This window comes from Rhinolophus sinicus, chromosome 14 (genome assembly GCF_057876585.1).
Source record: "Rhinolophus sinicus isolate RSI-liver-muscle chromosome 14, RSI-T2T, whole genome shotgun sequence".
Classification (NCBI taxonomy): domain Eukaryota; kingdom Metazoa; phylum Chordata; class Mammalia; order Chiroptera; family Rhinolophidae; genus Rhinolophus; species Rhinolophus sinicus.
This window is the reverse complement of record NC_142514.1, coordinates 11505994-11530946: the sequence shown is the minus strand read 5'-3', so window position 1 is coordinate 11530946 and position 24953 is coordinate 11505994. Positions and strand designations below refer to the sequence as shown.

The 24953-nt window shown below is 54.9% G+C and overlaps 1 protein-coding gene across 5 annotated transcripts in view; it reads right to left on the bottom strand.

Annotated features, from left to right (window-relative positions):
- ARHGEF10L (Rho guanine nucleotide exchange factor 10 like) overlaps positions 1–24953 on the bottom strand; it is a 149357-nt gene that overhangs the window by 97605 nt on the left and 26799 nt on the right. For all 5 annotated transcript variants that reach the window (XM_088790236.1, XM_088790235.1, XM_088790237.1 and 2 more), the window contains exon 2: positions 5152–5231. In XM_088790236.1, coding sequence (XP_088646362.1) covers positions 5152–5188 — 37 coding nt within the window. In that variant the 5' untranslated portion in view covers positions 5189–5231. The remainder of the gene's footprint in view (positions 1–5151; positions 5232–24953) is intronic.

Genomic DNA, 24953 nt, shown 5'->3' with positions numbered 1-24953 from the left:
CATTCCGCTGGCTGCACTTTAGTTGGCACGCACGGCTGCAGCACAAAACACAGCTGCCTACCAGAGTTTGGAGCCTGAAGGTACCAGCTCTCAGGTGGCCAGGGTGCAGACTGGCTGGGGAAGGCCTAGAAACCAATGCTCCCAGCATGCCGTCTGCCCAAGGCAGCCTCATGCCCTCTTCCTCCCTCCTGGGACACGTCCTTCATGGTCATGTCCTCCTGTCATCTGTCAAAGCTCAACTCAAGCAGAGATGGTCCGACCCCAGCCCCTGGCCTCTGGCCACTACCCTCACTAATGGAGGTCCTGCCCGCCCTCTGTCTTAGTCCCTTGTTTTCTTCATCCATTCCTGTAAAACATGTAAGGTGTTTTGTGCCCAACTGGAATCCACTACCAAACTCGGCTCCCTAAAAGCAGACCCTTTTATAGTCCCCTTTAAGGGGACAGCTTCTGGCCTGGCCCCAGGTAGGAGCCCGGCACCTTTTGTAAACAAGTGAAAGAGTAGATTCTCTGTCCTGAGGAGTATCACAAGCCCTCGCATTTCCACCCGCTTCACCCAGCTGGGGTCTCCAGTCCCCTTCCTTAGAAGACTTCCTTCCCAGAATCTGGGGCAGGACAGAACCTCGAACAGGGCAGTGTGGTCAGGTTTTAAAGTCCACAAGGCTGACCACCCCTCCTTGGGCTGCCCTGAGCGGTCCTGCTGCCGCTCACGCCCCATGACTGAGAGTGTGGGCTTCAGGCTCAGCCAGTCCTGTGTGGGCCCCCCTCCCACTGTGTGGTCCTGAACAAGTCGCTTCACCTCTCTGAACCTTGGTGTCCTCCTCTGTAAGGCGGAGATAAAAACAGCACCTATGCCCTGAAGCCGACATGTACCTGAACTGAGATGTAGCTCAGGGGTTTCTCAGCCCTCCCGCTGTTGACATTAGGCTGCCTGGTCTTTGTTGTGGTAACATCTACCCACTAGGAGCCAGGAGTACCCTCCAGCTGTGACAACCAGAACTGTGTCCAGATATTGCCAAATGTCCCCTGGGGGACAAAATCACCCCTCCTTGAGAACTGCCTGGTAGATAGAGCACTTGGCAGATAGAGCACTTGGCGTAGTACCGGGTATTTGTGTTACATAATGTCATCTGTTGTAATACAACTGCCCCTCCCAGCCTGACATCCTTGAGGACAGGTCGGTCTGGTCCATGTGTGGACTCAGCCCTAGCACGTGCTCACAGACGGATGATGAGTGAGTGGGTAGGGAGGTGGATGGACCGCAGATGGACAATAGGACAGATGTGACTCCAGCAGTCTCCCTGACCGGAAACATCCAGGCCCCCACAGTGACCTGGGGGCTTCCAGAGCAGAACAATTTAGGTGTGAATGTATCAAATTCAAGAAGACCCTTCCTCAGCCGCTTAGCCACAGCAGAAACCCACAGCTCTCCCTCCCGCCCCAACTGCCTCTGCAGGATGACGACCAGATGAAGGCCATTGGTGGAGGCCCAGGCTCCCCTCCCGGGAGCTTTGGGGACCCCACGGACTCCTCTGGGCAGTGCTATGCGTGTGGCACGAGCTCCTTCCCCAGGGGGAAGAAACAAACACTCACGAGAGCCTGAAATGAGGCCCATGGAGCAACCTGCTTAAGCCTCACAACCACCCCCATTGCGTACATCAAGCCACAGATTCCGAGAGCTGCAGTGACGCGCCCACAGCCACGCAGCTAAAAGTGGGAGCTGCATTTGAACCCAGATCTGGTTTCGTTCGCACCCCAGACTCTTTCCACGAAACCCTGCTGCCGCCTGGAAGTCTCCTGAGCCTGAGCACCCCGTCCCGTGATGGTGCCTTAGCAAAGGAAAGGCAGGGGCTGAGTGGGAAGCAGGGTCGGTGGCTTTCAAGTGACAGTTCTCAGACCCACTGGGGGGTCATAAAATCCATTAGGGATTCCCAGGCAGCATGTTGTTTTGTTTATGAACTGCTTGTTTGAGATATTTATAAATACATGACAACATTAATAAAATCATATTTTGATACCGTTGCTTATACTTCTGTTTCAGTTAATATATGAAACTGTTTCCCACATAGGCCAACGAGCTGCGCCCTCCACAACTAGATTGAAAACAGCGACTTGACCTGGAGCTGATGGGTCCAGGAAAAACACACTGTTCCCCAATATTCCCCAAATAAAGATTTTTAAGGAAAAAAAAGACATTGTCAGTTTCATACAGTGTGTGCACATGTGTGGAACCTTCTACAGTTCTTTCTCGCTCACCGCCCAGCCGCACTGGTCTCCCTGCCGCACCGTGAATGTGCCACATGTGCTGCTGCCTCAGGACCTTTGCCCTTTCAGCCCTGGGGTCCAGATTGTTCTTCCACAGGTATCTTCTCCCGCTCTCACCTCCCCAAGAGGCTGCACGGACCAAATCCGCCCACAGAGACACGGGCTCCCTGTTAGTCTTGCCTGCTTTGTTTTTCTTTACGGCCCTTACGAGCACGTGACATGCTCTACGTTTCCTTTCTTTTACTGTCGGTCTCCTCTACGACCACAGCTTCTGGAGGGCAGGTATTCTCGTCTGTTTTGCTCCTCGCTGTATCCCCAGCATGAATTACAGTGCCCAGCATGTGGTAGGCACACAACAAGTATGTGTTACATTCACACAGACACACACACAGTCCTGTTGTCAGGTCTAAGGGTTGTGGTTTTAAAAGTTTAAAAAATACTGAAACAATTGACCACGAAGCCCCTGTCCACCATTTCCGGGCTCCCGGATATAAGCCCATCCTGGCCAAGGAGGCTTCTGTGCCCTCCGTCCCTGCCCACTGGATTCTGCTGGGCAGGCGATCGTTTTTTGTTTTTTTACACCGGGCAGGTATCACTGCAGTGATTACGGTTTCACAGTCAAACCATCTGGTTCCGACTCCAGCTCTCCCATACACTGGCTGTATGAGTGTCAAGTTACTTTCCCCTTCCAAGCTGCAGTTTCCTGATCTGTAAAATGAGAACCGTAATGGTAACTACCTTCCAGGGTTATCGGGAGGAGGCAATGAACTAACACACATAGAGCAGCTGGTGTCAAGTAGGTGCTCACTAAATGTTAGCGATTCTTACGATGATGCTTCTACTTATTACCTCGGTCATTGCATCATCACCATCATCATCATCACCACTACTGCTGAGTCATAGCCATTGCCCTGACCCTGGGGGTGATGGGCAGGCCTTGCCCACTCACAGGCCAGCCCTAGGCCGTGTCCGGGGACTCAGGTCACTTCTGCACCTGATCCTTCTAGGAGGACAAATGGCTTCAGGTAACCAACCCATCAATCAACACAGTCATGCCCGCATCCAGCGAACGGTTCCCAGCAGCACCTGGGCCAGAAGGTTCAAGCAGAAGTAAGACGTGACCCCTCAATATCAAGGAGCTCACTGCAGGGTGAGGCAGGCAGACAGGGCAAGAGAAAAACATAAAACCCTAGAGACTGAGCGGGTACTGAAAGAGAGGAGGGGGTTCCTGTCCGCGAGGGCCTCAGGCACAAGGCTGCCCTGTGCAGAGCCTTGAAGGACGAGTAAAGATCTGACAGGGTCAGGCGGGGAGAGGTGCTGCAAGCTGAGGCCACAGCAGGCGCGGAACACAAACAGCGACGGACGCAGGAGAGCTGAAGACGTGGGCAGGGATGAAGGGGCTGCAAGACGGCTGAAAAGGTGTTTAGGGAAATGTGAATTTTATTTGGTCGATGGGAAGCTCTCAAAGGATCAGAAAATGGCAAAGAGCCTGCCTCAAGCAGATGACACTGGGCAGCAATGTCAGACAGAACTGGAACGATAAATGTCCGTCAAACGTTTCTTGAATGGAATGGATTTGATCATAAAATGATTTTGTTCTCACCTGCCACGTCTGATCACCTTGTGGGTAGGAGAAAGGGTGCAGGGGCCAGAGGTGGGACACCTGGGACCTAAAGTCACGGTCATGAATCAGGAGATGCCCTTGTTCCCAGGGCTGTTCCCAGGCTCCTGAGACCCAGGCAGTCAGACATCACTCCTTATCAGAAGGAAAAATTAGGAAGCCTATCCCTGGATAATTGAGAGCTGCACTGAGCCCTTCCCACCCATCTAGACAGGTGGCATGGCTGGCAGGAGCCGGCCACACACACACCTTTGATGTCCCTGGACACACCCCATCCTCAGGAGAGACAATCCCAGGGAGTGCAGGAGGCGGGGACCCAGGAAGCACCCCTGCCATGGAGAAGGTGTGTCCACCCTTCGGAGAAGAACAGGGAGGCTCAGGGAGGGCTCAGAGCAAAGCACACACAGCACACGCCGCCATCCTGCCACCACCCCACAGTGACAACAGCTCCCCTTCATAAAGTGATCAATTACCACACAGTAGGGCCTTACCTATATGGAAACCTTGCGATAACACAGTGGATAAACTATTATCCTCATGTTTATCGGTGATGAAACAGCCATAAAAACAGCCAGTCAGTCAAGTGGCAGCGGCAGGGTCAGGCTGACAAACAAGCCGTGGCTCGTTACCACTCTGCTATCTGTGCCCCCGCAGCGGGGCCAGAGAACAGGCAGCCCGGCCCAGGGGGTGACACGGCCTGTATGCAGCTCCTCCCGGGTGGGGCCTGGATTCCACCTGCAGTGTCTGAGGCCCCACTGCTCGGGTTGCCAAATGAAATACAGGACATTGAATTGAATTTCAGATGAACAACAAATAATTTTTTTAACATAAGTATGTTTTTTGTTGTTGTTGGGGATTGTGGGGGGGTGGGGGGATGTTGCCAACTCCGGCAGCCCCAACACTGCTACATGACCTTAGTACCTTCTCAGACGGAGGTGGACAGCCCGGCCACTTCCCCTCAACCCTGAGGTCCCCACCCTCAATTCATTCGCTTCACCCCAAGCACACTTCCATCACCAGAGGGGCTCTGCCCATCTCTCCAGGGGATCTTAGGAACACAGGTAAAGAATCAACCCTTTCTGGAGCTCACTCTGTGAGGAGGAAATTATCATTCCCGGTTGCAGATAAGGAAACGCAGGCAGAGAGATACGTCACTTGCCCAAGGGCACACAGCTAACCTCCAGCAGAGCCGGGTTCCCACCCAGGGTCCGCCTGCCCCCACAGCCCAGTTCAGAGGAGGGACGAGCAGGAAGCCCAGGGTACGGTACCTATGGCAGCCTGTGGAGGAGGGTTGGAGGAAGCCATCAGACAAGGTCCACCTCAGCGTAGCACCGTCCCAGCTGCTTGCCTGTGAAAAGAAGGCCAAAAATCCAATTAGATGCAGTTCAAGGCTAAAGTTTCGGCAATGGAGGAGGTCACTGACTCCCGACCTGTGCTCTCCGTCCTATCAGCTCTCACACTCCTTCCCCAGCAGCTTCAGAAGCACAGGACAGCCCAGAAAGGGCCCGGCTGCACCCATCATAAATCATTAACCCAGAGAAACCAGCAGCTGCAGACCCGTCACCCCGTCTTCCCACACACCTTCCCTGCCGCCACAGACCTTCCTCTTGTCCGATGCCAAGGGCCCTCAGGAGCCAGGCGGGTCCAGTGAAACTAGTCCCTTGTTCCCTCTGGCTTACAGGTGAAGTTCCAGCACCGGAGGCCAGGATCGTGCTCAGCCCCATGTCCTAGAAGTTGGATCACGCCTGAACTGTCATGGACGTGGCCACACACTTCCTACTCCTGGGTGCTCAATAACCATGGAGTCGCTCGAGTCCGGGCACTCTCCCCGGCCGCCGCCTACAGCCCCACTGAAGGCCATTCAGTCTTTCTGTCTCCCCCTATCCTGCCCCATGGGGTTGGCCAGCTGGCAAGGGGCCACCCGGCCATGGCACATGGGTCTAAGGGCTGCAGAGAGGCAGATGGCACGAGACAGGGGCAGAAACGCAAATGCTCAAATTGAGGAGCACATTTGCTGCTGGCCTTGCAGTGGGGGCTCGTGCAACCAAGAGGCTGGTACCTCCGGTGGGCTTCCTGGGCCGTGGAGCCCATCTTGCCAGATGGGCCTGCCGAGCAGTGAGGGAGAATTCTCCCCCCTCCCTACTGGCACCCGGATTCTGAGTCAGGGACTGTCCTTCTGGACTTCCCTGTGGAGAAGGGAGGCACCCTGGAGGGAAAGCAGCGGCCCTCCAGTCTAATTAGCCCCGACACAAACCAGCTGTGCACTGTTTTCCTTTCCACTCCTAACTAACGCCTGCACTTCTATGAAGTGGCTTCCTGAATAAAAGTGGAATACATGTAAATGGTAATTCATAACAGTAAACATCCAAGTCGCGCCTACTCGAGCTCAGACGTTATTCTAAGCACTTTACAAGTAATGTTAACATATATGAATCCAAATTACTATAAATCAGAACATCAGGCCCAGCGTGGTTAAGTAAGTTGCCCAAGATCACACAGCTGGTAAGCGGCAGAGCCGGGGTTTGAAGCCAGGCCAAGGCCCCCAGAGTCTGCGCTCCTTAAAGTAACCACCATGCTCTAGTGGCCCTCAACACCCAAACACCACGAGGGGTGCACAAGGAAAGAGAGTCTCGTTCCCACCCCCGTCGCCCTAATCCCACAGAAGTGACCCCTGTTCCTGGTTCCCTGTGACTCCACCAGCACTAAGCCATGTATGTGCCACCTGGAGAGAGGCGTTTTATACAGAAGGAAGCACATGGCACCCACTGTGCTGCAACCACTTTATTTTTGCTTAAGAACCTGGGCTATCATTTCAGAACAGTACATAGAAATGAGCCCCACTTTATCTAACAGCTGCACAGTCTTTTTTTCAATGGATCACTATTGACCAATGTACCATAATCCCTACCAATGGGTACTGAGGTTATTTCCGGGCTTTTGGTGCTATAAACAAGGCAGCAACTAACATCTCCCATATGCAGGGCCTGGAGCGAAAGGATGTGTGAACCCAAGGGCACATTCCTAGTAGGGGGTCTGCTGGGTCCATTTGGATTGAATGCCAATTGCTCTCCACTGAGTGTATGACTGAGCCTGTTAGCCCCACACTGAACTCTCAGAACTAAAATTTTATCTTCAGCAAAGAGTTAGGGAAAACAAACTAAGATGTCAGCAAACCCCTTTGCACGTTGAAAGATCAAACAGCAGCCGCACAGCAGGGCTCCTGCAGGTCCCTTCTCCCTGTGGGCTCATTCAGAGCCGGTTAGGAAGGAGCAGGGAGACCTATACCCATTTTACAGGAAGAAAAAGGGAGGTGCGCAGCCTGGCCTCCTGTGCTAACTGCTCCTTAAATGCAGTTTTCTGATGATGCAGAAACCCAGAATCCTTCCCTCCAGGCCAGAGATTCCAAAGTTCTACCATTTCTCCTTCCCCTTCGGGGCTGATTCCCGCCCCCTCCACTCCACGCCCAAGGCTTTCCGTTGAAAGGAAGAGAGAGATGGGCATTTATGAAGCCCAAGCTTCATCTGCATTATTTCATTTACAGATAAGTAAACCCAAGGCTCAAAAGAATAAGGATTTGCCCAAGATCACAGCGGCAAGAGAACCAGGCGACAACCCTAGGATTCAATCGGAGGGAGTTGCGCCAAACCCTAGCCAGACTCCTTTCATCACACCACCTCCCTGGACTCTGGGACTGGAATCTGGGGGGCATCTGTTATAAACGAATCTGGGGCCGTGAGGACCCCAGGCCAGGACAGAGACCCGCAAGCCCCCCGTGCACGGACACAGGCCTGGGTCACCACTGTGTACACACACGTCCGAGTCTCACAAGGATGTGGGAAGGGAGTCGGGATGGCTCAGAGCAGCCCATTCCCATTGCTGGAGACCCTCCTGGCTCAACCGTTAGGAACGAGCTCAGGCTACTGACACTACCTGGGTCCCCACTCAGGACACCTTGGACGAGTTACTTGACTCTGGGCTTCAGTTTACTCATCTGCAAAATGGAGGTTACAAAGCACCCAGCTCACAGGGTTAGTAAGGAAATGAAAAGGAAAATGACGTACAGCTCTCGGAAGGGTCCCTGGGACACACTGATCTGCGATTAACACGCAGGACATAGGCTGTGATGACCACAGTTCTGCCTTGGGAGTCGGGGACCCAGGCTGGAGGCTCAGCTCCACTGGCAGACGAGCTGAGCCTCCATGTCTTCATCTGTAAAATGAGGGTCCTGCTACCTGCCCCAGGGGACTCCCGGCGGCATACCTAAGGTCAAGCACACAGACCCGGCAGCCTCCGCTGGCGCCAAGATGCCTGCCTGTCCTTGAAGCTGCCACCACCAAAATGAAGCCGAGCAAATGAAGCTCTGTGTCTGGATGCCACACTCCAGGAGTATCAGGGACCCTATGGGTGGCTCACAGAGGAACCCGGAGAGACTAAGGCTTCAAGCTGGGGGGATCTGGGGGCCACAGCCTGGGGCAGCAGGATCCACTTGCAGGCCAGGCTCTGCCTTGTGCTCTCAGTATGACCGCAGGCCTCCCGTCAGCGTCACAGCACCTCAGGCTTCATCTCTGTAAAGTGGGCACGACAGCACCTGCCCAGACGCTCTCACGGGCTACGACACGCAAGGAGCCAGGTCGTGAGTGTGAAAGTGCTAAGCGAAGAGAAGGTTATTTCCTTTTTTTCTTTTATGTCTTCCTTGAGCTATGCCTGGTCTGGAAGCTTTCGAGGTGGGAACCTGAGCCAAAAGAAATGTGTTGTGATGCCCCTGAAATGACCCTCGCTCTGAAAAGCGATCCAGAACCTTCCAGCCATGACTATCTCTAGCAAAAGGGGCAGCCAGCAGAAAACCAAAAGTGGCCTGGCAGATACAGAGGGGTTCCAAATCGGTTTCAAAAGTGCACGGGGGGGGGGCGGGGGGGGCAGTCAGCTCAGCTGGTTAGAGCACGGTGCCCTTAAAAACAAGGTTGTCGGTTCGATCCCCACATGGGCCACTGTGAGCGGCACCCTCCACAACTAGACTGAAACAACTACTTGACTCGGAGCTGATGCGTCCTGGAAAAATACACTTAAATAAATAAAAAAGTTTTTTAAAAAAGTGCACAGAGGAAAAAGACTGGAAGGAAATCCACGAAGATAGTCACCGTGTTATGCTTGGTGATAGGGTTATGGGAGATTTTCTGTTTACTTTCTTTCTATTTTTCTGAATTTCCCAGATATTCTACAGCGAGCATTATAATAAGGGCAAATGAAAAGTCACCTTTCTCATTTTTAAAAAAGAGATTCGACACTAAAACATCACAGCAGGTCAGCACCAGAAAGCAGCTACAAGAAGGTGCTGCCCTCACTTTACAGATGGGCCAACTGAGTCCAAAGGAGGGAAAGGGACCTTCCCCGGGTACACACACTAGAGAGGCGAACACACGACTGCAGTGGTTAAAAGGATGGCGTTTGTTGCTAGATCTGAGTTCAAATCCCAGTCTGCACTTGCCAGAAATACAGTTAACACCTTTCTCACTAGCACCTGGTCCCAGGTCGATGGATTGAGGACGGAGTGGGAAGGGCTCAGGCTAGGGTCCAAGAGACCCAGCTGAGACGCTGAATCTGCTGCCCTCCAGTGGCGAGGTATGTGCGAAACATGCCACACAGAGTAAGCTCTCCCCGTACCTACATAGTAGCTGCTGTTAGATTGTGATAGCAACAGTATGACACTTGGGTTAGGGGAGAGTTTCTTCTCTGGGGGGACCATCTCTTTAAAAATGACTGCCAAGGGCGGCTGGATGGCTCAGTTGGTTAGAGCGCGAGCTCTCAACAACAAGGTTGTCAGTTCAATTCCCGTACGGGATGGTGGGCTGTGCCCCCTGCAACTAGATTGAAAACGGCGACTGGACTTGGAGCTGAGCTGCGCCCTCCACAACTAGATTGAGGGACAACGACTTGACTTGGAGCTGTTGGATCCTAGGAAAAACGTAGCTACCGAATAAAATTAAAAAAAAAAAAAAAAAAAAAAACGACTGCCAAGACTGGCGAGGCAGGCAGACCCCCCTGAATGGTGCCCTTTCCTGCTACCCCGAACGGAACGGCAAATAGGAGCCCACACTTTCCAGCCACATTCCGACAGGAAGAGATGCAAAAGATGCAAAGGAGCCAGGGCAGAAGCCCCCAGCTGGGTGAGGTCCAGGCGCATGGAGGAGCCCAGCAGGGTATGCCCAGCAAGTCAAGCTCAGTGGCCAGGGCCACCGGGAGCAGCAGGCATTAGCACCTCCCTCCACTCTCAGCAGCCGCTGCTCACCTCCACAGGTGTCTTCCTGGCTCTAATTTAATCAAAATGCTTCATATCACTTCCTCTTCCCTCTAGAGTTCAAGGTCCATCCAGCCCGGAGAGGCTCCTGCAGCAGGCCCCTGACGCTCCTCACTAGCCTGGGACTCAGCCTGTCTTGGGCCATCTCTCACCCCCCACTCAGCTGAGTGGCCCCAACCCTCTTCCTCCTGAATGAGGCCTGGAGCATGACACCTAGAGGGCTCCTGGAAGTCAGCGAGGCTGCACCATCAGGCCAGGGGTCTGAGGACAGGGAAGGCTGGCCCCTGGAGAGGGAACCCAGGCGGGGAGGAAGGGTTGGGAAGGGATCCAGGCAGGCAGGAAGTCAGTCCCAGAAGCTGGGGAAGCAGCAGAGGCTGACATATCCGAGTCGGATGGCCTCACTCGCGACAGGAAGGGTGGCTGCCACTCAGCCTTGCACAGAGGGAAACAAGAAACAGGTTGTGGCCCAGGCACCTGCCTCCCACTCTGGCCTCAGAGGCACCTGTGTCTCTCCTAGAAGCCAGGGGAAAACGTGGGGGACAGGGGAGCAGGACCAGGTGCTCGGGCTGCTCGGGACCAGAGCTCTTCCATCTCGCTGGCTCTCGGCCCTTGTCAGATGTGCACTGTCCCCACCTCTGCTGCCACAGTGACTGTTCCACAACACACACCCTCAGACTCTTCCTCAATGCCTTCACAACGAAGTCCAGGTCCTAAGCAAGGCCCTGGATGACGCCCCTCCCCCTCACCACTCAGCTCTCGGCCTCAGCAGCTCCCCGTCTGACCTGACTGGAAACTCTACTCCAGCCCTCAGGAAGGGCTGTCAGGCCCATGACCATGCCAACCTGCTTTATATCTCTGGGCCTTTTGCTCAGGCTATTTGTTTCCTTCCGATAGAACTCTGTCTCACAACCAGCTAGCAAACTCCTACTCAACCCTCAAAACCCAGACCCAGTTTCTCCTCTGTGAGGCCTTGCCAGACCCATCCCATGCAGTGGTTCCCGAGCCTGGTTGTGGAGCTTTTAAAAAATACATGTGTCCCAGGCCCAAGGTTCAGTAGCTTGGGGGACGGTCCATGATCAGAGAGCATAGGTGATTCTGGGACACGGACAGCCCTTATTATAACTGTTTCCCTCACTGGACTGTGACTTCTTTTATCTCAGTGTCTGAAGCTCTGGCCCACGTGCTGGACAACAGCTGCTGAACTGCACGGAATGGAGCCCAGGGGCTTAGAACCGAAGAACCTGAAAACCTTCCCCTGCTTGGGATCTACTCACTGTGGAGCCCGTGAGGCTGAGGCATCCGGGGGCCTGAAGCAGCTGCAAGTGTGGGACTCCCTACCCAGTGGAGGGAGGGACAGGTGCAGGTGAGAACGTTAGCCACCGAGGTATCCTCTGCTCTGTCCAGAAAGACCAAGGCCAAGAGGAAGAGGTTCAGCTGGATGGTGGGCCCGGCCAGGAAAAGGGACCCGCAGCCACTATGTACAGGATGGCAGAATGCCCAAAGCTCCGCCCTCCAAGGCCCTCAACACAAATGGCCAGCTGCTGCAGAATCTGGAGACAGATGGCTCCTGGGGGCTCTGGAGAGACAAGGTGCCTTATCCAAGAAAACACCAGTGGAGCTACAGCAAGAGGAACATGAACAGAACTCAGAGCCCTGGAAAGAGGCGTGAGATGCGTGGGAAGGGCTCAGGCTAGGGTCCAAGAGACCCAGAAGCAGACGCTGAATCTGCTGCCCTCCAGTGGCGAGACCTCGGGAAGTAATTCACCCTCTCTGTGCCTCTCTCCTCATCGGTCACATGCAAATGTAAATGACAGGACGTCTGACAATGCTGGTAGGTTCTTAATACATGAGAGTTCCCTTCCCAGAGTTCCTGCCACTCCTTGAGGACAGTCAGCGTTGTCCCATTCCGCAGACTGTTCAACTGAGTCCAGGCTGACCACTCACTAGAACATGTGCCCTGACCTTCGTGACCTTCATTACCCTTGAGATCACAAAATGACCATCTTGAAAATGATCATAGCTAAAATCTCTTGCGCACTGCCGTGCACAAGGCCTCATGTTGAATATTTGTCACTTTTTGTCTGACTGAATTCCTATAGTGGATGAGGAAAAGAAAGCAGAAAGGCTGATGGACGGTCCCAAGGCCATGCAGCTACTGAGCGGGTCATCACTGGGCTGTGAGCAGGGACAGCCAGGGCAGGACCCTTGGACTGGGTCTCATGGGAGATGAACAAGTGCTGGGGGAGTGGGTGTGGGAGTGGGGGGAGCCTCCTCCAGGCCTGCCCCAGCCCGGGGCGGGAGCCTCCAAATGTCAGGCGGACAAGAGGGCCAGCTCCTGCCCTCGCCCATGAGGCGCCAGGCCACTCAATGGGTTTCCTGCAGTGGGAGGCGGGAGGGAGGCTCTGACAGGAGCACCGTGGGGGCTGTGTGAGGGGTGAGTCTTGGTCTATGGCCGAAGCCGCAGACAATGGAGGCTCTGTCCCTGCCAGTGTGGGCGTCCCCAATCCCACCCTCCCTCCTCCATTGACTTACTAGGCAGGGAGGCGAGACGTGCCCCTGGTCAATGATCCCCAGGCAGGACATGTGAGAGAGGCCCCAAGAGAGGGCCTCTGGACAGAAGAGCCTACCTCACCCTCACCCCTCACCCCTCCAGAGGGATCCCTGGGAGCTGTTGCCTGGGAAACCCGAGGCAGCCTGGAGAAGCTGGAAGACCCTGTGTGCGTGAAGGGCGTGAAGGGCGAGGGGCGCTGCCTCCCGGCTGGTCCCCAGATCCTCCTCCTCCTCACGGCCCCCCAGGCTCATTAACCCTTTCGTCCCCAGCTCTCCAGCCCAGGCAGGAGCCCCAGGCAGGAGGACGACATGAAAAGCCTCCTCCTAAGGGCTGAACTGCCCTGACCTCCTCTCCTGCCTTGTCCCAGGAGGTTCCCAGATAGTCAGCCTCGTCCTGAGTGGCCCATGTGATGGGGCCCCACAGCACACATCCCTGGAGGCCAGGAGGGGACAGCACTGACGCTGCACCACCCCTTTACCTTGCTGAGCCTCAGTTTCCCCATCCAAAGCCACCTCTCAGGCCATCCGGTGCCAGCGTGGCTCTAGGACACTCATTCTAGCAGTCGAGCATTTCCACTCAGGAACCAAACCTAGAGGTGGGTGTCGTTCCCTCCTTTTCACTGATGGGGAAGCTGAGGCGCAGATGAGGTGGGACCAGGAAACAAAAGCATGTCTGACTCCATGCAATGTGGCAGAGCTAATGCAGGGGCAGGACGGACGCTCCAGGCTGCAGAAATGGCCCAGGCAGAGGCAGAGAGGCTGGAGGGAGCTGGGGTTTCCAGGGAAGGGTGCCTCGAGGGTGGGGTGTCCTCCCCAGCGCTGTGCCGGCCGATCCAGTGGAGTCACCAGTGACACCCACAATGCCAAATCCAGTGGCCATGCCTTGGCCCCACCCCCCAGGCTCCTCCCTCCTGTAAACCCTCTCAGCTCTCCTTCCTGGCCAGCTCCTGCTCTGCCCCTTTCTTCTCCCACATCCTCAGGACATCCAAAGGCTGGGCCGTTCCCAGGCTCAGGACTCCAGCCTCATCTCCACCTGCGCCTCCCTGGGGGACCTCGTCCGTTTCCTGGTTTTTAAGACGATCTCCAGGGTGATGGCTCCAGCCTAACTTTCCTTACTTCAGGCTTCTGCCCCGCAGCAAGCCTGCCCAGCATGTCCGCCCGAGGTCTACTGGGCACCTTGAAATTCACATGCATCCAAACTCCTGACCCAGAGCCCTCTCCTCCCAGTCTTCCCAGCTCGCCTAATGCAGCGCCAGCCTGTCAGCGACTCGGGCTAAAACCCCGGACTCACCCTTGCCTCCCTCTTTCTCTCACACCCACATCCCCCCATCAGCAAACCTTGTTGGCTCTACCTTCCAAGCCTGTCCAGAACCTGACCACTTCTCGTCACCTCCCCTGCTCCCACTCTGGCCCAAACCGTCATCGTCTCTTTCCAAGACCATTCAAATGACTCCTTGACTGGTCTCTAGTTTCCACCTTCACCCCCAACCCCACACACTTTGTTCTCAACATTAGTCAAGTTCCTCTTCTGCTCAAACCCTCAAATGCTTTCCTACCTCGTTCAGAGTGGAAGGCAGGGTCCCCTCCTTGGCCTACAAGGCCCTGGGTGACACTCGTCCCCACTACCTCCCTGCCTTCAGATCCTACCTCTCCCCGCACCGTGCAGTTCCTCAAACACCCCACATAGGCTGCAACCTCAGGGCCTTTGCACTTGCTGTTCCCTCTGCCTGGAACGTTCTTCCCCCAGACATACACATGGATGGCTCCCTCACCTCCTCGGGGCTCTGCTCCAAGGTCACCAGATCAGAGAAGCTTCCCCAACCACCATCTTTCAAACAGCACACACACCTCCCCGTCACGCTCCTTCCCATCTTCACAGCATTTAACATCTCCGGGCATCGGTATCTTTTAGTTGGTTATATCACTCTCCACCTACTAGACTATGGACTCGACAGAGGCCGGGGCATTATTGTTTCCATTCAGTACTGGGTCCACAGCCCTGGAACAGCGCCTGGCAAACACTAGACCTCAACACACACCTGTTCAATGAAAGAAGGAACCCCCGGTCCCACGCTGGCCCCGGGGCAGTCCCAACACCACGATCAGGGAAGGAGAGAAGCCACCATGGCCCGGGACTGTGCCTCCTCCCGTCTGAAATAAGCCTGCAGCCAGGACAGCTCCTCCCAAGAGAGCTACACAAACAGAGCTACACTGACGAGCTGTGCAAGAGGCGGTTCCCCAAAACCAGTATGAGAAGTCTGGGCCAAAGCCAGGGTGTGATCAGAAGAAGAGGGGTGGGGCAGGGCGGGAGGAAAGACTTGGACTATTTTTAAAAACTTGCTCCCAAAAGGACCACATTCTTGTTCTGGTGAGTCAGAAACATGTGGCTGGGAAAGGGGACAGGACCTTGGAGCTCCAATGGCTGCCATCCTCACCCACTCTGGCAGGAGGTAGATACATCAGTCTTTCCCATGCAAGTAGGTAAGGGACCTGCCATATATCCAGCTGTCCAGGAAGAGACCCCAGGAGCCACAGGGTCAAGGCGAGGGCACTGGTGGGCCAGGATGGCAGGCCATGGACAGTGGAGGAGGCCTCCCTTTCAAAGCCCACAGGGGTCCAATCTGGCTCCGACCTCCTACTTCAGGCCCGCACTCTGCCTCTTTCCCTTTGTCCCACATCAGACCTCTGGGCAGGAAGAAATAACCGTTGCAAAACTCAGAGCTAAAAACAGCTCAGCCCACCTAACCAAGGCAGGGCGAGCTGGCCAGCAAAGGTAGCACCTGAGGTCTCCTAAAGGCAAGCGCTGCTCGGAGCCCCAGGGGACCAGAGGCGTCAGCCACAAGGCCCAGCATAGCTCTGGTGGAACTCTTAAAGCAGCCAGCACTTACATTCAAAGCGCTCCCCAAGAACATGCGAGTGTCATTCCAACTACTCTCTGTCCTGCCCCTGTGAGGGAGGTACAGAAAGGCGAGTCTTCCCACCAGCCCCACAAGCGGGTACCCCATCCCATGACTGGTTGGGTCCTGGCTCTCCACTTACTCGCTGTGACGCTAAGGTGTCATTTCACTGTTTTGATCCCTAATTCCCTCTCTGTACGAGAACTATAAGAATCACCACCGCATAGAGTTGTTATAAGGATTATAATAATTCAAAAAAGTATCTGGCCGAGGGGCGGCCTGATGGCTCAATTGGTTAAAGTGCGAGCTCGTAACAACAGGGTTGCCGGTTCAATTCCCGCATGGGATGGTGGGCTACGCCCCCTGCAACTAAAGATTGAAAACGGTGACTGGACTTGGAGCTGAGCTGCGTCCTCCACAACTAGATTGAAAGACAACTCCCTGGAGAAACACACTGTCTCCCAATATTCCCCAATAAAATTTATAAAAATAAAAACTAAAAAAAAGTACCTAGCTAAGAGCCTGGAACATAGTAGGTGCTCAATAAGTGTTTGTTGAATGAATACATGAATGAATGACCACCTCCTTCTAACTGGCCTACAAGAAGGGTGATGTCCCAGGTACAGCTGAGCAACCCTAGAGCTCTTCCCATCACTGCCTTCCAAGTGAGAGCAAGGTTAGAGGGGAACAGCCTCTCCTGCAGCGTCTGACCATGCAGCGTCCCCCTCTGAGGGCAAGGGGTACCCAGTGCCATGCTCTGGGACAGCCACCAGCTTGTTCTGGCCCTGAGGCTAACACTCAGCTATGGAAGCTCCCCAAAGCCTCCACCCACCACCCATCCCTTTTAAAGTCAAGATTCCAGGGAAGGAGGGTCAGAATCAGGAAAGGGGAAGACCCCAAAAAGAGACAGTGAGTTTCTTTAATTGGTGCAAATCACAGCGATGGCCAAAGCTCAGTGCAAGGTGCCAGGGAACCATTCTAATCCCCTGAATGTATGACGTTAGGCAGAAGGGGGCCTCAGAACCAGCCGCAAATGTACCCCTTTATGTAAAGCACGCTGGCTGGAGAATCAGCCCAGGAGAATTGCAAACACCAGGATGCCTCCCTTTCCTTGCTCAAACTCAAATATATTCAGCTAAATTCAGGGACACCCCCCCCTCCAGGCAGCAAACTTACATTGCTTCCCCCCACCCCCCACATGTCCGGGGCTGTCACTCAGCACTACCAGGACCATCCTGAGGGACGCTCATGGAGAGAGAGGGGACCTGGGCAGGCAAGTCCAGGGCTCTCTTCCCTGCTTGGAGCTGGCACACCTAACAAGTGCTCAACGCTAGACGGAGGGGCGAACACATGTGTGGGCACCTGTGCTCCCTGCCAAGACGGAGCCTTTGCCCAGTTCATGCCAGGTCTGTTTTGGGCCAGGGTCTTGCTCAGAAAACGGGGACACCATCTCCTTCCACCTTAGGGTACAAACCAGGAGGTGAGAGGTAGAGGTCACATCGTCCACATAGACCCCGCCTGTGTTAGAACTGAGATCTCCAGGCCCCACTCCCTCATTCTGGGAACATTTCAGCTCAATGGCATTCAGGAAGAGGACAGAACAGCCAGTCTTCATGACTCTGGATCCCTCTGCCATCCAACACCCCTTAATCATTCCACAAATATTTATTGAGCCTGTGGGGACGCCCGGTACCATGCAAGGTCCGGGGATTTGCTGATAAGCAAGACAGCCTTGGTTCCTACCCTCCGGAAAGCCACAGTCCCACAGGGAGGCAGAAGCTAAACCATTACACAAATCCATACATCGTTGCAAACCAGGCTCCCAGGGCTTAACGGGGATGTAGGCGGACAGCTGAACACTCTTTCCCAGGACCAGCACTGGTCCCTCGTCCTCCCCGTGGTCGTCCGAGAACCTTCCCTGCATCATAACCACACAGGGCAAGGGGACACAGACCAGATGACGTTCCAGTGCATTCTGCCAGGGGCTCTGCCTCTGTGTGGCCTGGACCAAGGCACACACAGCTCCAGCCTCCAAGGGCCCTCCCACCTCCCAACACGTGTTTGCATTTTACGCCAAACCAGATGTTTCTGCACCCAAGGCATAGGGGATGGTGTGGGCCCTTTTTTCCTCTTTTGCTGTGTTTTTTGGATTTCAACATTTCCATCCCACCTTGACGTAGGCAGTTATTCTTACTGACCCATCTAAGGCAGTGGTTCTTAACTGGGAGCGATTTTGTCCCCCCCGGGGACATGTGGCAATGTCTGCAGACATTTTGGTTGTCACAACTGTAAGGGTGGGAGATGCTAGTGGTGCCTGGGGATAGAGGCGGCCAGGGAAGCTACTAAACACTCTACAGTGCACAGGACGGGCCCACGACAGAGTTATCCGGCTCACGTGTCCACAGGGCCAAGGTGGAGAACCCCTGGTCTGACGGCCTCTGGTCAAGTCCCGTGAGGATCCAGAGTAGACACTGGCCTGTGAACATGGGTAGTGTTACTGCTACTAGTCACAGGGACGCAAAGAGCAAAGTCATGGCCACTGGCTCCCATGGCAGACAAATACCAGGCTACGGGTCTCCAAAGAAACTGCTACAGTTACTTGCTTCTGTGAATCTCCCCCACTAGACTGGGGGCAGAGACCACTCCTCTGTGTCTCCACCACCTGGCCCAGCATCTGGAATATAGAAGGTATGGAGAGATGGAAGGAGGGAGGGAGGACAGGAGGGAAAGGGCAGACTGCCACCTCTGCGAGGCGGGGGCCGCATGTTGCCCTCTCCTGTCCTCAGCACCCAGCACCATTTTTGGCACCGAGCAGCTGGTTTTGAGTTCATGAATAAACAACCAGACTGTGAGCTCTCTGAGGCCAGGGGCGATGCCCTCGTCCCCTCTGTGTCCCCAAGCCCAGCCTAGCTCATGGCTTAACCCTCCACATTCATGCAATGGTCACTTCCCCTGGGAGCTCACCATCTGGCAGGGGAAGGAGAGCTGAACAGGTGCCAACCATAATAGGCAGTGTTTCTGTGGGGGTGCTCTGGGGGGAGGGGCTGTAGGCACTCCTGGAGGGGGACCCGAACCTAGATAGGGTGAGGGGGGCCCTATCCATCAGTTAATACTCCAGGAAACAATGAACACTGTTCATCTCTGCAAGGCCTGGGACACGGCAGCAATGAGAATATGTAAGCAGCACAGAGGGAGAGAGAAGGTAGAAAGGGGCTTCCAACGGGAGTCGGGGGCCCTGACGCTGCCATTGCATCCCTCGCCCCAGGGACCTGGCCCAGGACTCGTTCATCGTGACAGGCAGTCCTGAGTGGGTGGGACCCAGGGCCCAGGCACTGGGCACAGAGGAATGGCAGCAGCTCCAAGGCCTGAGGGCCAAAACCAGCATCATAACTGCTAACATTCACCAACTGCTTCTGATTGCCCAGAGCTATTCCAAGCCTTCTGCTCCTATAATTACTTTAATCTTTACAACAACCCTCTGAGAGGCATTATTCCTCCCCATTTTACAGATCAGGAAACTGAGATACACAGAGGTTAGCAAAGTGGCTTAGGTCACATAGTCAATGCAGGGAGAGCTGCAATTTGAGTCCAGTCCAGGCTGTCCAGCTGCTGGGCCAAACCCCAGGAGGATTTGCGTCTTTAATCCTCAGCCACCAGCCAGCTACCAGTCAGCTGGACTCCTGTGCTGTCTGGGAAACACTCAGATGAGCAGATGGGGCCCTGAAGACCCCATTGGGGGGGAGCTAGTGGGACAGGGCCCCAGTGGGGTGGCACATCAGGTGGAGAACTTGGGGGACTAGCAGACAAAGTACTCTGGCCCAGGGGCCCCCAGGCAGGGTGCTAGCTGCACTGTCCCCCACAGAGCCTTAGCAGGCCCGTCTGTCAGAGTCCCAGCCATGGGCTCCCAGAGCTGCCGAATGCGAACACATTAAGTCTCACTGGGCACTCTAGGCTGGAGCCAGGTGGGGGCTGAGGGCAGGCACATGTTTCTGTGAACACAGGATTCACCCAGGCCCATCCAGCCACCACCCTGGAGAAGGCACCGACGTAGGGGCTGCCTGAGGTTCAGGCCCCACTGTACCAACTAGAGCAGGCACAGCTGTGTGCCAGCCACAGCGTGAACCAGCGCCCTCCTCACTGCTGTGCCCAAGGATGACCGTGTTGTCAGACCAAGCCCGGAAGGGCCCCCTTTACTGCTGACAGCATCGATTCTCCTCCTAACCTGGCTCCTGAAAAGGGCACCCCCCGATCCAGGTGGAACGAAGGCTGGGGAATCCGCTGTGATTCAGGCACTGACCCCACCCCTGTTTCTGAGTCAAGCTTTCTGTATTTTCCCTCAGTCCCTCTCAAAAGGGAGGCATCTCTGAGAGGCTAAAATCCAACTTGTCAGCCAGCGCAAGAATTCCTTCTTGAGGATCCTAGCAAATGGGTGGGTCAGAGTCCGAGCCCTGAAATCAGGAGGCCCTGACTCCAAATCCCGGCCCCACAGCCAAGCAAAGGTGTGACCTGACCTCCTTAAGCTTCACTATTCATCTGCAGACACTCCCAAGACCCAATTCAGCAGTACACTCATTCGTTGGTTCAGTATGTGTTGATTAAGAATCCCTTGAGCCAAGTACTGTTCCAGGTGTTTGGGACACATCAGAGGACAGAAGGAAAAGGCTCCCTGCCCTGACGGTCGTACTGTGTCTCGCCCTGTGACTGGCACAGAGTGGGTATTCCATAAATGCTCCACCTCACCCCAAGCCTGAGTCACTGTCTCATGTCACACTCTCGTCTTGGAATTCCTCCTTCGGCAAGAGACTCATCGTCCCACATTAGAAGGGTCTAAACCTACCGTCCTTTCATCCTGTGCAGTTTCCCAGAACAAGGCTCCTGCACAGGACCCATCAGCTATCCCTCCTTCCCCAAGTCAATGTCACGGCCACTGGGACACATTCCAGGCTGCCACTGTCTCTCCTACTAGTTCAACAAACACCTCTTGGGTGCCCCATATGTGCCCGGGGGGAGGGGGTGACCCCAGGACATCACCTGGGTTGCATTTTCTCCTTGCAAAGATCAGGGCACACGTGGGAACGTGGCAGCCTCGGCTCACAGCCAGGGACACTACCTCACATCGCCAGTGTACACGGATAATCAACCCTGTCCCTCCTGACGTAGCCCCCACACTTTGCTGCTAACAAGTGAAATCAAAGTGACAGTAATTCACATGAAATCCCAGTGACTGCTCTCAATGGCTGGGAACAAACCTCATGCTATCGCTTCTGAGTTTCTGGTAATACTAGGAGCTGTGTGTGGTGTTTCATATGTTATTTCACAGGGTCCTCGGCACTGCAAGGTGGAGATCCAGGTCCCCACTCGATCTTGGGGCTCCCAAAGAACAGCGGGTGGGTCTGGCCACAGCTCTACCCACAGTGTCTAGCACTGTACCTGGCATCTAACAGGTCTCCAATACATTTCTTGACCTGAGTGAGAAAACTGAGGCTCAGAGACGTGCAGTGACTTGCCCAGTCCCACAGCTAGAGGGTGGGCCAGCCCAGCTGTGGATCCAGGTCTATGCAACTCCGATGTCTCCGCTTGACCTTTCCGATGTTCGAGCACTTGCAGTCCAGCAGCAGGAGCTCTCCCAGGATAGGCTTCCCAGGGCAAAAGGACCCAAGAAAGGAGAGGCGAGCACTACATGGGACCTTATTAGGGAAAAGTGTAAAAAAAAAAAAAGAAAGAAAGAAAGAAAGAAAAAAACGGCTCTGGTAGAGGAATGACCAGCCTGTGAGTCATGTGCCCTAGAATATTCTGTTCATAGCTGGCTCCAGGGCAGGCGGAGAGACCAGGGAACCTGACAGCCCCAGGGACCTGCCTCAGGTGGCTGAAGGTCAGTGTCAGGATCAGGTGGGCCTCGGGCTGGGGGTCATCCTGGCTCTGCCACCAACTCCCACCAGCATTGGGCAAGTCACTTCCTCTCCCAGGGTTCTGATGTCCCTTGCCTGTGAAAATGGCCATGGGCCATGTTGGGGCTGCCACTACTTACAGGGCTGGGGTGGGGAGGTGCAGGACCAAGGAAAAGCCAACATCTCCCTCTCTCCCCAGCCAAGCGCAGCCCACATCCCTCGCGCCCCCCGTTGTGGAGCTGACCCCTTCTTCTGCCTCATCTCCAGCTGCCTTCAGAGTCGCCCGATGCTACTTCTGGGCTGCCGGCACCACCTTTCAGACCTGCTGGGCGATGACTATTGTCTGACGGCCTGAGAAGTGAAGTCAACTGACTGAGCACCGCCTATCTACTAGGACGTTTGCACACGCCGTCTTACACACCGTCTCACTTCATCTTCACAACGGCCCTAGGAAGTAGAGATTATCATTCCTCTTTCAGAGACAGCCACTCAGGCTGAGCCAGGTGAAAACACCTGCCCAAGATCAGACAGCTTATAAGAGGCAGGATTCGAACCCAGGCCCTGAAGTCCCCAAACCTGTGTTCTTACTCTTGGCTCATGTGTCAGCTCTCAGAAGACAGGAACTGTGGCTGGGCCCTGGGTGTCCCCGCGGTACCTCGTACATGGTCTTCAAGGGAAGGCCTGCTTGCTTAGCCAGATGCTTCCTCGCAAACCCCAGCCCAGGCCCCAGGAGCGCCTCACACTTCTCAAGCAGGGAGAGTTCCCTGTGCTCCTTCCTCACTGCACTCAGGTGTCTGGGCCCTGGTCCTGCCTACCAGGGACCCCCAAGCAGCCTGTCCCCACTTTGCAAAAGGGGACTCTGAGGCCCCGGCTCAGAGGGGACAGAGCAAACCTCAGCACATGCGACAAGCAGAGCATCTTGGCGTCACCCTAACAGCAAACAGCAATGGGATTCCTGGGGGTCCAGTCAGGGAAAGCACGGGCTTTACAGGGGGACCCTCCGAGTTCCAACCCCAGGCCCACCCCACGAGCTGCGTAAACCTGAGCAGGCCTCTTGCCCTCTCTATGCCTCGGTTCCATCCTCTGCCGCAAACAGATATGACCACAGTCTGACCACTGGACTGTGATGGCAATTAAATTCCACCACCTGGCGTGGAGCAGGGATCCTTTCTTCCCCTGGAGGGCACCCGCTTATCCTGGCCATCAGCTGGGCAAGGGGCACAGACCCTGGCAGTCCCCCAGGCAGCCAGCCGAAACAGCTTTGCATTCAGAGCTAGATTTCTGGGGTTAATATTTATCCACTTGTGACTCAGCTCTTCTGGGGCATCAGGCATGCATGGGTCACTCAGCCCTGGAATTCAGACCAAGCAGGGACATGAGGTGGGAGACGGGTGCTGAGTCCGAGACAAGGATCAGACACCGTCTCTCCGGGGTCCCAGACCCAGGCTGGCTGGGGAAAGAGTCCCTTGCCCATGTCCCTGCAGACTGTGTACCACCCACCACCCCAAAGAGTCCGAGCCCCAGTCATCCGGTGATCCATTTCCATAGGATCCCAGAAACCATTGAGGACATGGGAGGGGAAGGCTAGGGGGGTTCAGACAGGATACTGAGCCCCGGAGTCTGTGGGCGGTGGAGGTGGCAGCCATGCCACCCTCATCAAACGGAGATTTCACCCCAGCTGTTTAGACGCAAGTTTTCTAACTTCAATAATAAGCCCAACGCAGAGAAGGAACCACCAGACTCAGTGCCCCTCCCTGCAACCATCTGGGGCATCGATCTCCATTTCACAGATGAGAGACCTCGGCTCAGAGCCTGAATCAGCCTGCCTGCCACGGTCTCTACTTGGTCAGAGGTAGAGGGGGGATCGGAACCAGGTCTCCTGGCTCCAAGACTAATAAACATCCAACCACCTGGCACGCCTGCCTCCAAAGCTCCGCGTTTCAGCTACCATTTATCGGATGTTTACCAGGTACCAGGCACGGCTCTACATGACAACTCTCGTCATTGGCCTGAGAACCGGATGAGGGAGAGGCTGTTATTATCCCATTTGACAAGCTGAGAAACGGAACTGAAGCACAGGGAGGTTGAGAAACTTGCCCCGGGACACACAGCTAACAAAGGCACAGTGAGGATCAAAACAGGGAGGTCTGACTCCAGAGGCCGAGGCTGTTAGCCACCACAGCTTGTACTCCTGCCGCCACATGACTCTGTCCCTTCCACTCCCATCCCACCCCACCCCCAACCAGGCCAGCCCTTGAGTTGCAGGAAAAGACACACTGTTGGGAAGGAGTCACAGGCTCGCCCGAGGTGTCATGAACATAATGACTCTGAGCCCCACCAGGAAAGAACCAAAGGCCTAGGAGGCCGAGGACAGTGAGAGCTGGGGAGGCCGCCTTGCTCCTCCCTGCCCAGCCAAGGGAGCCTGGGTGATGGTCATTCCCTGCCGACACCCTGTCCAAGTCCCTGCAGAGCCACAAGCTTCTGAGCATGGCCCACAGGCCACGCTGTGTAACAGATCACCCACATCTCCTCATTCACCAATGATGAATGTTTGCTGAGCACCTACTATGACCCAAGCCTCATGCAGAAACAAACATGGAAAACAAAAGATAGAGCCTGAGCTCTGGGAGCAGAAGGATCCCCCCACCTGCCCCGGCCACATGACCTGTCTCCGCAAGGGAAAGACCGTTCCTGGGCCTGGACACCTTGTCCCGCCTGGTCTGCCTGGGACACTCCCACCTACATTTTGAGCCTTAGCACAAGCTGACCTCAGGGACATCTTCCATGACGCCCGCCGGAAGAGCCGCCACTCACCCTTCTGAGCACCTCACACTCTGGACTGGAATCATTTGCTTTGTTCTCTGACTCGACCACTAGACTCTGAGTTCCTTGAGGACAGGGACAGTGCCTTGCATTTCTGTCTCTCCAGTATAGTCCTCAGCACATGGCAGAGATTCAAGAGATGATGGATAGATGGGTAGGTAGGTGGGTGGATTGGTAAGTGGATGAGTAGGTGGGTGGATACATTAATAAATAAATGACTAAGTAAATGAAAAATGACAGGATCCTGCAAGTAGTGACCAGAGGCCGCTGAGCTAAGGGCTCTGCTTCCATCTGGAATTTACTGGAGCTCAGCTACCCCAGAATCCCAGCTTTGCCCCAAGGATTTAGTCTGACCCGACCATTTTCTAGACACACGTTTCCCCAACTTGGCCGAACATCTCTATGCAATCACCGTCTCCTTCACCAGGCTTAGCACAGGTGACCTAATGTCCCACCAAGACTGTGTCTGGCCTGACAACTATGTCCTCAATGCTTTCCCCCGGGCCTAGGCCATTGCAGGCCTCAATGAATATTTGCTGAATGAATGACCAGTGAATGAAAGACCTACGGGGTTTTTTAAACATGGGTCCCAGCTGAGATCTGCTGGTTCAGAATCT